This window comes from Leopardus geoffroyi, chromosome E1 (genome assembly GCF_018350155.1).
Source record: "Leopardus geoffroyi isolate Oge1 chromosome E1, O.geoffroyi_Oge1_pat1.0, whole genome shotgun sequence".
Taxonomy (NCBI): domain Eukaryota; kingdom Metazoa; phylum Chordata; class Mammalia; order Carnivora; family Felidae; genus Leopardus; species Leopardus geoffroyi.
In genome coordinates, this window is record NC_059330.1 from 41,223,174 (window position 1) to 41,235,435 (window position 12,262).

Consider the following 12,262-nt stretch of genomic DNA (forward strand, 5'->3'; position numbering starts at 1 on the left):
TAACCTTAGGCAAGTCCTTAGGAAAGAAGGAAAGGAAACGTCCACTGAGTGAGTCCAATGCCCTTTCACATACATTGTCCTCAGTACAGTTTATCCAGGAGGATGATGTATGTCCTTATCTTACAGGAGAGTAAGCGGAGATCATCAAGGTAACTGAGATCATTCTGGGCTATCTGGCTAGGGAGTGGGAAGACAGAAATACCAGTCAGAGCTTCTGAACTCAAGTTCTGGGCTCTTTTCCCTGAGCTTTCGCTTTTTTCCCTGTAAAACAGGGACAATAATGTACCCACCTTGTGAATGAAGTCACCCATAGTAGGTTCTAAATAAACCCTTCCCTTTTCACAACCTTGGTCTTGAAGAGTAGTGGCCACTTTCTTCCTAGGAATGGAGTAATCTTTTACTTTTGCCCCTCCCCCCCCCCATCCGGTTTATGGCACCTTTTAACTAGGAATGAAATAATCTTACTTTTGCCCTTCCCCCCAATCAGATGTGTGGATCGAGGCCCCAGGAGGTGCCTCCGAAGGGAGGGTATTTGGATTTTGGTTTCCCCTCTGCCCGGATCCCCAGGCCTTCTCCTGACTCTGGAGGGCTGGCTCCCTCATCTCCTCCTCCCCAGTTTTGGCGGGTGAGTTGACATCAGTGGGTGTTCCCGGGGAAGGGGAACTCTGAGCCCAGCTCCAGGAGCCCCTTCCCCCACGGCCCAAGACAGCCCCAACCTCCTTCCTTAGATACTGCGGCGTGGAGAGGCCCTCTGAACTCCCAGCCCCTTTCTTCTGCAGGTCCGCGATAGCAATACGCTAACCCCCTTCCTCAGCCCCCGCATCGAAAGAGAAGGGGACGACTAGGGTCCCGGGAGCGGATGCTCAGAGACCCGGGAGAGTCCTTGGGCGCCACGCGGCTCAGCCCAGGAAATGCGTCCCGGTTCTGGGGTTACGAGGGGAGCTGTCCAGCCCCGCAGGGTGAACTGGAAGAAAGAGTGGGCCAACGCCGACCCGCCGGAGGGAGCGGCGGGCGCCGGGGCGGGGTGGGGCATCGACTCCCCCTCCGGCCCGCGGGCCCCGGGCGTCGCCCCCGCCCCCCACGTGGCCGCAGCCGTCCCAGCCCCTGCGAGGAAGCGGCGCGGCTTCCTGGGGCTTGGGCCGGGGATATAGGCGCCCCCGCCCGGGCCCGGCTCAGCGCCACCGCCCCTCCTCGCCTGCTAGCCGCGCGATGGCCTCGCTCCGGGCAGAGCGCGCCGCCGGCGGCCCGCGGTTCTCTACGACCCTCGCGGGGCGACCGGCAGCGCTCCGCCTCCTCCTCCTGCTGGGCGGTGAGCGCTGCGCCCCGGGGCTCGGGCGGGAGGCGCGGGAGGCCCGGAGGGGAGGGGGGGCTGGACCGCCGAGGCCGAAACGGCCCCGGGGTGAGGGCGGAACAGCGCTGTCCTCCGACAGTCCCCGGCTCCACCTCGGTGAAGGCGCAGCGCGAACTGCTTCCCACTTGGAGGAACGTGGGGTGCCGGGGGCCCGGCGGAGAGGTCTTGGGAGATCTGGGGCTGGCCTGGAGGAAAAGGGTTTGGGGTCTGGATGTGAGTGGGAGGGAGCTGGTATCAGCCCTCTCTTCCAGTCACTGAAGCGCCCCTTGGGAGCCTGGATTATTCTTCTTTCTCTTCTGCGAGTAGCTCTGACTTCCAAGGGTCTCAGACCCCTCCTCCAGGCTCCACCGCCTAGATCCCCGCCATCCTCCTTCCCTCCCCCATTTCTGCTCACAGCTGTCCTGAAGCCCCAGGAGTCCCTGGCTCAGCTTCTTCCCACTGAAGGCAGCTTGAAGTCAGAAGGTGTGTACCGCGCGACTCTGGGAAGGTGGCCGAGGGCAACGAGGAGAGCTAGGTCAGTGGGGAGGGTCCCTTTCCCACAAGGCAGGCCCCAACCCCAAATGAAATCGCACTAAACTCCCTTCCGTTCTCTCCTGGGGTTCCTTGTGATCTTTCTCCCTCTCAGCCCACAACCCACCCTCTCTGCCCCTACCCCCCCCCCCCCCAGCTCTGAGCTGGCTCACCTCAGGTGGGTTAGAAGACCCCAGAAAAAAACGTATATGGATGTTCCCGTCAGGCTGGGAAGTGCTGAGCACATGGAAGGCATTAACATTTTTCTGAGCTGAGACTCTCTCCTTGGGAAACTTTCTGAGGCTGTTCCTGGTGGCTGCCATGTCTGAAGACAGGAACAGTGGAAGTACCTGGACCTGAGGGCTTGGAGGGAGGGCCAGGGGTGTGGTCAGTGTGCAGCATCTGTGCCCACAGAGAACAAGATCGAGGACTATAAGGCGAATGCCCGGTTTTGCTGGCAATCTTATAAGGAGCAGATGGACTCTATCCCCAAGGACTGGTGCGACTGGACCATGATTAGCAGGTAGGGGCAGTGCTAGGGCAGCTTGGACCAGGGGTGGGGCCTGCTCCTTGTGTGTGGGCCTTGAGTGTGGGGTATTCCTCTCTCTGGGCCCAACCCCATATTCACTCTAGTCTTCCCTTGCTTCCAGGCCCTATAGCGACCTGCAATATTGCTTGGAGCATTTTGCAGAAGCATTTGGCCTGGGTTTCCCCAATCCCTTGGCAGAAGAGATCATCTTTGAGACTCACCAGATCCACTTTGCCAACTGCTCCTTGATGCAGCCCACCTTATCAGACCCTCCAGAGGATGTGCTCCTGGCCATGATCATAGCCCCCATCTGCCTCATCCCCTTCCTTGTCACCCTTGTGGTGTGGAGGAGTAAAGACAGCGAGGCCCAGGCCTAGGGTGGTGGTATGAGCTATTGGCAGTCATCTTACTCCTTTCCCCTGCCACCACCAGGTCTCTCTCTTCCCCTCCCTGCCTCCTTCTCTCACTCTCACCCCCACCACAGACCCTTGAATTGCTGGAAATGGAAGCCCAGTGGTGGCACAAGTTTTGTAATCTTCAAAATAAAACTTTTTTTTTTTTTTTTTTTTGGTACTATCCCCTCCCCATCCCAGAGTCTCTACCATTTCCCACAGCTCTGGGCAGCAGAGCTGGAAAATCTGGATACCAGCACTGTTTTGTTCACTTGCCTGCTCCTCACTATTCCTCTCCCCCCACTTGAAAGCCACCCCCTACACTGCTTCCTCCCAAGGCTGGGCCTTTCCTGTCCTTATCCAAAACCAACACCAGGAAACCTGCAGGAAGAGACTCCCTTCCGGCTTGGATGGCAGCTGGGGAGGTGTGGGGGAAGGGGCAAGGGTGGAATCTCTGCTGTGACTCCTGTGAGAAGGAAGGAGGACTGCCTAGGGGCTCTGAATTTTCCTCTTTTTCATGCCTCAGTTTACTCCCAGGGCCTAGGAATAGAAACCTTGATATGACCAAAAAGAGTTCATTCCTAAAGAGCTCAGGATTGAAGGGAAAGGCAGTGGGACTTATTCTACTAACTCCACCACAGAACTCCCTGTCCAGGTCCCTGGCCCTCATCCTACATTGTCCTGGACCCTGGGGGTGTGGCCTACAGCCTGTTAGCACACTGCCCCCTGGTGTCCACTGGAGCTAACAGCCAGAAGATAGATATGACCTGGAAGAAGCTCAAAGCTGAGGAGACTGGACCCTGGAATTAAACATCTGTCATCCCCATAGCAACCATTAGTTCTTAGCAAACCCTTCTATCAGCTTCCTAAGCCATACTGATACTCCTCTAAGACACCTTCCCACTTTCTAGGGACATACCTAGCCTCTGAACTCACCATTTCTGTATATGAATACTGTTACATGTTCCCTGGACAGTGAGGCCCAGTTTTCCCCAGAGGACCTTCATCTTCAGTTCTTCCAGATCATCAAAAATACTAGAGAACAAGGACAGCTGGATGGCTCAGTCAATTAAGTGTCTGACTTTGGCTCAGGTCATGATGTCATGGTTTGTGGGCTCGAGCCCCACATCAGGCTGTGTGCTGACAGCTCAGGCAGAGCCTGGAGCCTGCTTTGGAGTGTGTGTCCTCTCTCTGCCCCTGCCCTGCTTGTGCTCTGTTTGTCTCTCTCTCCCCAAAACAAATAAACATTAAAAAAATACTAGAGAACAACTTTGTTCTCCATAAAGACACCTGTTTATTTTCTGTGGCACGTGGAGCCTTGTCAGGGACTTTCCTTCCCTCCTTGCTGAAATATTTGCCTCCCTGAGTACATGCATATCCATTTCCTTGGGACATGCCTGTCTATTCCACAGATAGATATCTGTATGCTTCCTAGAATGTATCTACTCATCCTCTGAGATAGACTTCTCTCAGGGCATATCTGTCTCTCTAGGGGCATACCTGTTCCCTAGGACACTTTGGGTTTTCACCTGAGATAAGTCTCTGCTCTGTTCCCATGAATGCATTGGTCTTCCCCAGGGATATATCTATCCTCCTTTTGGCCCATATTTGCCTTCATGTGTTTTACTAATGTACATCAAGGGCATACTGGTATAAAATACTGTGTATGGTATATTGTGTTGGAAAGATAAGTTAGGACTTGGTTTCTGCTCTCAATGACTTTCCATCTAGTACAGGAGCTGACGTGTACCAATCAACGAAAGCAATGGAGTGTGTGATTAGAGTCACGAAAGGGATACAAACCAAATGTTATCTAAGTGCAAAAAAAGGAGGGGTCACACCTAGCTGAGGTGTGATCACAGGAGGGTGATTGCAGAGTTTGTACATGACTAGGCCTTAGGATGGAGTGCATTTCCCCTAGGGAAGAGAATAGGAAAACAGGTGAATTAGGAAAATATTGTGCTAATCCAGGCTTGAGAAAAAGAGGACATGGGTCAAAGGAGTGATGGATGGGAAATAGAAAATAAAAAGTAGAAGAAATGATTAAAAACAGGGGAGGGACTTTGGATATGAAGGAGATGAGAGGAGAGGTTAGAGCTGATTGAGGCTTTGCATCTGAGTTACTAGGACAATGATGGAAGTAATGGTAGAAAATGGCCATTAGGGAGAGAAGCTGGCATGAAGAAAGGGATTTACAATATGAGCTAAAAATGGAACAAGCTTTTATGTCCCACAGAGAGTTAGAAATGGGAGGGGTGTTGGTGGTGGAAAGAGATTGGAGCTGGAAATACAGATTTAGGAATCTTTTGCACAGAAATGTCAAGTGAAACCATGAGAAGGATGAAAGTTCTCAAGACAGAAGACGTATTGAAAAGAAAGCTAAAAGGGCACCTGGGGGGCTCAGTCGGTTAAGCTTCCAACTTTGGCTCAGGCTATGAGCTCGAGGTCCATGAGTTCAGGCCCCATGTTGGGCTCTATGCTGACAGCTCAGAGCCTAGAGCCTGCTTCAGATTCTGTGTCTCCCTCTCTCTCTGCCCTCCCTCACTCACACTTTGTCTCTCTCTCTGTCTCAAAAATGAATAAACATAAAAAAAAAAAAAGAAAGAAAGAAAAGAAAGCTGAGAGGGCACCTGGGTGGCTCAGTCGGTTGAATGTAGCTCAGGTCATGATCTCATGGCTCATGAGTTTGAGCTCCAAGTCGGGCTCCGCACTGACAGTGCAGAGCCTGCTTGGGATTCTCTCTCTCCATCTCTGTACCTCCCCTGCTCGCATGGTTCTCTCTCTCTCAAAATAAATAAAAGAAAAAAAGAAAAGGAAAGGAAAGAAAGCTGAGGTTAGGTTCTTAGGAAATGTGCACATTTATTTTATTTTTTTTAATGTTTATATTTAAGAGAGAGAGAGCGCAAGTGGGGGAGGGGCAGAGAGAGAGAGGGACACAGAATCAGAAGCGGGCTCCAGGCCCTGAGCTGTCAGCACAGAGCCTGACACAGGGCTCAAACCTACAAACCACAAGATCATGACCTGAGCCAAAGTTGGATGCTTAGCTGACTGAGCCACCCAGGTGCCCCATGGAAAATTACACATTTAAAGAATGAGGGGGGAATGAGACAGAAAGATCAGAGAGACAGTAGCAGAACAAGGATAAAGCAGTGCCATGGAAGCAAAGGAGATAGTGCCTTTTGAAAGAACATTGTCAACAGAATGGTCCATCCATTCATACAACAAATATTTGCTGGGTACTACTGTGGATCAGGAACTGTGCACAATGAAGGGTGAACTTGGGTGGGGGAAAGGTTAAAGTTCGGATAGGAAATTGAGAGGGTGACAGAGTCAAGGAAACTGTACATATTTTCAAGTAGGGATGGCCTATGCATATTTGTCAACTAGGGGAGAGGAGCCAGAGGAAAGGAAAAGAGGGTAAATGACACCCAGAGAAGTCCTGGAGGCACTTGGAAAAGAGAGGCAAGAAGATATGCCAAAGGTTGGCCTTGTAAAGGAAGAGTGACACTTCTTCCTTTGAATCCAAAATGAAGGGGTAAAAGTGGAGAGCAATTCTTGTGGGATGCATTAAGTGTGGTGACAAAGAGGGACAAAAAGGGAAAGATTAAGAAGTTCACATGTTCGGCCTCAAGTTCACAAAATAGAGAAAGGCATTCTGCAGAAAGGAGGAAGACGGAGACAGGTGGAATGACTTGACGACTGGAAAAATGTGAAGAGTTACCTGGAGGGATGTGACAGGGAGTCAATAAAAGTGTTGGGCTGCACCGAGAGCCGAGCAGTGAGGTTAGTCAGGGAATCTGGGGTTCAGCCAGCATGTTCAGACAGAATTGGGTAGTCAAGGCTGGGTAAGGAGTCAAATACGACCACAATGGGTCCGGAGTCTTGAGACTAGGAAGGTGAGGATGTGAGAGATAGATGGCTGTGGTGCAAAACGGCAGCAGTGAATCATGGAAGCTGACCCATTTTCAGCAATAAAAGCTACAAATATGCTCCCATGGGTGCTGCAGGAGACCAGGGAATGGTGGAGTCGAAGGACACAGTAATTGAGGAGGCTGGGGAATTGTGAGTGAAGTTAAATGCAACTAACACGTGTTAACATTAAAAGAAGCCTTAGCAGAGTGAAACAAACTATCAAGCTATGCCGCTTTGGGGGAAGTCACTGCCCATTTCTAGAGCTGAATGAGACTTCTCTAGGCTCTAAACGGTACGGATTTTTAGGTTCATAGCAAGAGACTGGCAGAGAAGCAAGATACCTTCCGTTGGGCAGCCCTTCTCGGGAAAGGCCTCCGGAACCTTTCTGCTGTGCTTTTTGCCCGGACGTGCAGAAGCGGAGGCCGGAAGTCCTTTGCCCGGAGGTTCCGGGTTTCCTGGGCTACTACGATGGCGATGAGTTTCGAGTGGCCGTGGCAGTATCGCTTCCCGCCCTTCTTTACGTGAGGCTCAGACCCCGAGAAGCCCCGCTGTGCCTCCCTCCCCTGCCCCGGACCCCGGGCTCGGCCCTGATGCTTCAAATGGGGAGGGGGAGAAAGGACCCGGTCGCCACCACCCTTAGTCCCTCACTTTGTCCCCCAGACGCGCCTGCGTCTGTGCTGCCTCTCGCCCTCTCACGCCCTCTAATTCTGCGCCCCACCCCCTTCACCCGGCAGGTTGCAGCCGAATGTGGACACTCGGCAGAAGCAGCTGGCCGCCTGGTGCTCGCTGGTCCTGTCCTTCTGCCGCCTGCACAAACAGTCCAGCATGACCGTGATGGAAGCTCAGGAGAGCCCGCTCTTCAACAACGTGAAGCTACAGCGTATCCTCCCTCAGGCTCTTCCACAGCCCACACACACGCACTTCTGCACTTGCACACATGCCCAGGCTTCACACCCCCTTCACCCCAGTAGGCAGGTTCCCACCCAGACTGGACTTGGGAAGGAGCCATATGTGTAGCTGACTTCCATTTTAGCCCCAACCCCCAATGCAAATGCAGCATCAGACCCTCCAGTCCTAAGTAGTGATGAATACCCAGGTGTCATTCCGGGCTTAGAATCTCTGACCCAAAGCCAAGTCCCCGGTTTTCCAACCTGAGCCCTTTTGACTCTGAATCTCCTGTCCTCTTCTGAGTGAAGCTCAAACTCTGGTACTACCTTAAGTAATTTTCTCCACCTACTCTCCTTCTCCCAGGAAGTAAGGGTCATTTGTTTTTGCTTCCTGATTCATAGCTAAAATATCTGTGGAGAAAGTCTGAAGGAAGAAGAGGAGACAGATGGTGACAAAAGGGAGTGACTTTCATTTCTAAAGCTCTTCCTTTTTTTTTTTTTTTTTTTTTAATGTTTATTTATTTTTGAGAGTGAGAGGGCACAAGTGGGATAGGGACAGAGAGAGAAAGAGAGACACAGAATCCGAAGCAGGCTCCAGGCTCTGAGCTGTCAGCACAGAACCTAACTCGGGGCTTGAACTCAGGAACTGTGAGATCATGACCTGGGCTGAAGTCCCACCCTTAACCGACTGAGCCACCCAGGTGCCCCCATAAAGCTCTTCCTTTTAATTGAACTAGTATCTCTTTACCTTCCTCCCCCCTTTATCCAGGAAGTGCCAATTTATAGCCTTTTGGGGAATTGCACATATATGTGTGTGGGAGGGAGAGGAAGGGGACAGGTGGTTCTTCGCATGAGACTGGCCTCAAGAGTTTTTATCCCACGTAATTCATTCCATCAATGCTGTTCCCTTAACTTTAAACCAGGGAAGCTTCCTGTGGAATCAATCCAGGTTGTATTAGAGGAACTGAGGAAGAAAGGTGGGTTCAGGTCCTCAGATTTCCTTATTTTTCCTCCTAGTTGGGTTTTCCTGAGGGCAGCTTGGCACAAGTCTTTGCTTTTTTTTTTTTTTTTTTCTTTTAACTTTTATTTATTAAGTAATCTCTGTACCCAACATGGGGCTCGAACTCACAACCCCTGAGATCAAGAGTCCCATGCTCTACCAACTGAGCCAGCCACGTTTCTCTGAGATTTGAGTTTTAAGTAATCTCTCTCACCCAGCATGGGGCTCGAACCCACAACCTCAAGATCAAGAGTCACCCACTCCACTGACTGAGCCAGCCAGGTGCCCCACGAGTCTTTGCTTTTAACAACTTTCTTTTTCTCTCCCCTGGCTTGGAGCCCATAGTGTTCTATATAGAAGATAGTCCAATTCCCTGGGTCCTTTTCCCTATTGGTATTCATTATTGAAATCTCTCCATCTGTGTTCTGAGACCTGGAGAGGTGGAAGGAGAATTGGTGCCTTGCAGATAATAATAGTAAAACAATTCTTGGATTTCACTTCCTGAAAGCTGAATCTCTTCCACTCTTTATACCTTGGTTTTGCCTTTTGTCCCTTCTTAGCGTAAGATACTTTCATAAGTATCTTTTTTGTAGGAAACCTGGAGTGGTTGGATAAGAACAAATCTAGCTTCCTGATCATGTGGCGAAGGCCAGAAGAATGGGGGAAACTCATCTATCAGTGGGTGAGACTGTTCTGCCGCAGTGACCCATGGCAAAGGAGAATTATATCTGTGTTCAGCAGATACCTGGTGTTCCTAGGTCTGGACTGAGCAAAGTGGGAAGGGGAAGAAAGAGGAAGTACAGGTCTTCCAGGCAAACCTCTTTCAATGACTCAATTTCCTAGGCTGCATAGAACTTCCCTACCTTTGTAGGAGGCCAGAGGCTACGTGAGGCCATGTTTGGAGAATGCAGTGCTGGGAACCATGAGTACTATTGTTGGCTGGCGTCTCTGGCCACAGAAGATAAATGGGGAAAGGAAGGGCAAAAAAAAAAAAAAAAAAAGAAAAGAAAACAACCCTGGGGCCCCTCCCCCACTAGGTGCTTTGGGGCTGTCCACAATATGAATGAGACATTCTGAACCAGTATGGGTGTGGGGACAAACTGTCTTCCCCAAATTCCTAGCCACCACCAGCCCTAAACTTTCCCAAGGGAGAGAAGAGGGGAAGAAGCATCAACAACCTAAATATAACAAACACATGCCACCTATTCCTGAACAGGAAAACAAAATGAGAGGTCACTTCTCAGACATGTGAAGGCCTGTGGTTTAGTGGTTCCGTATATGTGTGTACACGTATAAATATAGCACCTGTAGGGGTTGTGGTTTTTAGGCCACTCCTGCCGAGGTGACAGTGAGCCCTGGTTTGGGAACAGGTATCATTCGTGGGTCAGATAGGTGGAGTCAGTGAGCTCACCTTCCAGGAGATCCCTGGTCCTTATTCAGTCACTGTTTTCTGTGTCTATAGGTTTCCAGGAGTGGCCAGAACAACTCCGTGTTCACTCTCTATGAGCTGACCAATGGGGAAGACACAGAGGATGAGGGTAATGCTTCTCCCTTTCCCTCCAGTTTTGTCATCTGAATCCTCCAGTCCTTGTTCAGCTGACATTCAGACTTCCCATCCCTGCCTTTGAATTCCAAATACTACATGATAGAAGGGCTCTTAACCCATGTCCAAGGTTTCCCTAAGCCACCTGAATTTACATGCAAAATACCCCCAAATTTTGTCAGTGGGATATGTGCATTTTTCTAGGGATAGAGTCCATATTAAAAGATTGTCAGGGGCATCTGTGATCCATGAAAAGTTAAGAATTCCTGGTGTAGATACTGAATGAGGAACCGGCGCAGAAGATTAAGCCTGAAATCTCATTCTTTGCTGACGCTGGCTTTCTTTCACCCTTTATACTTACAGAGGGCTCAAGATTTGTGGGTGTCAGCTGAAGGGATTGGGCCAACACCACCATCCCCACCCCTAGGGCTTTTAAATACTTTAGTTTCTAGCCAGGTGAGGATTTATATACTGTTTGATTTTTACATAGTGTAAATATACTCTTAGCTTTTTTATCTCTGACTTCATATTCTGATCCCAGGATCACCAAAAGTTCCAATCTCAGCTGGGGAGGAAAGGGCAGCTCCCCTTTCTGCCAGGCCCTGGCTGCCGTAACAGAGTTTACAGCTCTTGGCTGTTCCCCCCTGCCCTACAGGCCTCTGCTTGCTACTCCCACCATTGCCCCATGACTTCAGTGCTGCAACCATGCCCAGCCCACCACTCATGCTGGGCAAAACTGGAGGCTTCCTCAGAAAGCAAGCTCCCTGACTCAAGCCGTAGGCCCCCGCAGGGAGTGAGGTGTGCGAGCCTGTTAGGGCTTGCCACCTGCTTCTCACATCTCCCTGCAATATCTTGCCATATCTCCAGATATTCAGCTGGCCCTTGGCTCCCAGCCTCGTTCCTTTTAACTAGGAAAGGGCAGATATCTGTGCTGGCCCTTAACAGTCTCCTGGTCAGAGGTATGGCTATACTTTGTGTTAGGACAGGTGCTCTTAATGGGTACAGGTGTGCAAACTAGGGTCAGTGTCCAGTGTCAAGGACCTTGACGTTCCTAGGTTTAATTTTCCCCCGCTTTGTGGCCCAAAAGTAGATGGTGTCACTCTCATACATCAGATACTAATGGCACATGGGTGGGGGATACACATGAGGGTTGAGTCCAACAGAAGAACCCAGAAGGGGAAAATAAGTGTGAACTCACATTTTGTGCAGACTCTGGCTTTCTCTCACCCCTTACTCTTAAGGCGTACCCAGAAAGGATTGGTGGCAGCGGCAGCAGTATAGGTGGTACATGTCTACCCTGGCCTCAAGGGGTCCCAGCTTCCAGCTAGACTTCTCCTCAGGGGCCTTGAGCCCCCAGGAGCCAAGTGTCCCTGACTACCCATCTCTCCCTTCCAGAGTTCCATGGGCTGGATGAAGCAACCCTACTCCGGGCTCTGCAGGCTCTACAGCAGGAGCACAAGGCTGAGATCATCACTGTCAGCGATGGCCGAGGCGTCAAGTTCTTCTAGCAGAGACCTGTCTCCTTTTACTTCTTACCTCCCACCCTTCCAGGGCTTTCAAAAGGAGACAGACCCAGTGACCCCACAGACTGGATCTGTGACTCCACCAGACTCAAAAGGGCTCCAGTCCAGGGATGGGTTTCCCACTTACCCCACGTTTCTGTCCCTGGGGAAGGGCGAGGCTGAGGCGCCTGGGAGAAAAGATGTGCTTCTCCTTGCCCTACCTCCTGTCCCATCCTAGACTGTCCCTGAGCCAGGGTCTGTAAACCTATAACTCCACATGTGTTCACACACGTAAGTACATACACACGCCTGCACAAGCTTCTGTCTCTTCCCCTTCCCACCCCCTTAGCTGCTATTGCCTCCCCTCTCAGGCTGGTGCTGGATCCTTCTTAGGGGATGGGAGAAGCCCTGGCTGCAGGCAGCCTTCCAGGCAACATGAAGATAGGAGGCCCAGGAAGGGGCCTGGCAGTGAGAGGCCAGGCCTGACACTGATTTTATGATATTAAAAAGCTCATCCCCACTGCCTCCTGTTGGAAGTTACTACTGGAATGGGCATAGGGAGGGCTGTGAAGTGTTGCCCCCTGAGTGAATCCCAGCCTAGGAGAGGGTAGAGGAGGCCTATGGCCTTTGTAAATG

At 51.0% G+C, this 12,262-nt stretch overlaps 2 protein-coding genes across 3 annotated transcripts; both read left to right on the top strand.

Annotated features, from left to right (window-relative positions):
* Positions 1-1,038: 1,038 nt before the first annotated feature.
* On the top strand, positions 1,039-4,069 carry RAMP2 (receptor activity modifying protein 2). Of its 2 annotated transcripts, none has more exons than XM_045488964.1 (4): positions 1,039-1,309; positions 1,658-1,813; positions 2,276-2,384; positions 2,512-4,069. In XM_045488964.1, the coding sequence occupies exons 1-4, from the start codon at positions 1,210-1,212 to the stop codon at positions 2,765-2,767; spliced, it is 621 nt and encodes a 206-aa protein (XP_045344920.1). In that variant the 5' UTR covers positions 1,039-1,209; the 3' UTR covers positions 2,768-4,069. The 2 variants fall into 2 exon arrangements, with proteins under 2 accessions (XP_045344920.1, XP_045344921.1); XM_045488965.1 differs by having other exon boundaries at positions 1,068-1,309; positions 1,748-1,813.
* A 3,015-nt stretch (positions 4,070-7,084) lies between these two features.
* On the top strand, positions 7,085-12,150 carry VPS25 (vacuolar protein sorting 25 homolog). Its single transcript, XM_045488991.1, has 6 exons — positions 7,085-7,215; positions 7,429-7,574; positions 8,505-8,558; positions 9,175-9,263; positions 10,044-10,119; positions 11,520-12,150. Exons 1-6 carry the CDS (start codon positions 7,163-7,165, stop codon positions 11,630-11,632), a joined length of 531 nt encoding a protein of 176 aa, XP_045344947.1. The 5' UTR covers positions 7,085-7,162; the 3' UTR covers positions 11,633-12,150.
* Positions 12,151-12,262: the final 112 nt, after the last annotated feature.

Coding starts and splice junctions, on each gene's coding strand:
- VPS25 (XM_045488991.1), top strand. CDS start 7,163: ATGGCGATGAGTTTCGAGTGGCCGTGGCAGTATCGCTTCCCGCCCTTC. Junction 7,216..7,428: donor CGCTTCCCGCCCTTCTTTAC/GTGAGGCTCAGA, acceptor TTCACCCGGCAG/GTTGCAGCCGAATGTGGACA. Junction 8,559..9,174: donor AGAGGAACTGAGGAAGAAAG/GTGGGTTCAGGT, acceptor TCTTTTTTGTAG/GAAACCTGGAGTGGTTGGAT.
- RAMP2 (XM_045488964.1), top strand. CDS start 1,210: ATGGCCTCGCTCCGGGCAGAGCGCGCCGCCGGCGGCCCGCGGTTCTCT. Junction 1,814..2,275: donor AGGCAGCTTGAAGTCAGAAG/GTGTGTACCGCG, acceptor CTGTGCCCACAG/AGAACAAGATCGAGGACTAT. Junction 2,385..2,511: donor GACTGGACCATGATTAGCAG/GTAGGGGCAGTG, acceptor CCTTGCTTCCAG/GCCCTATAGCGACCTGCAAT.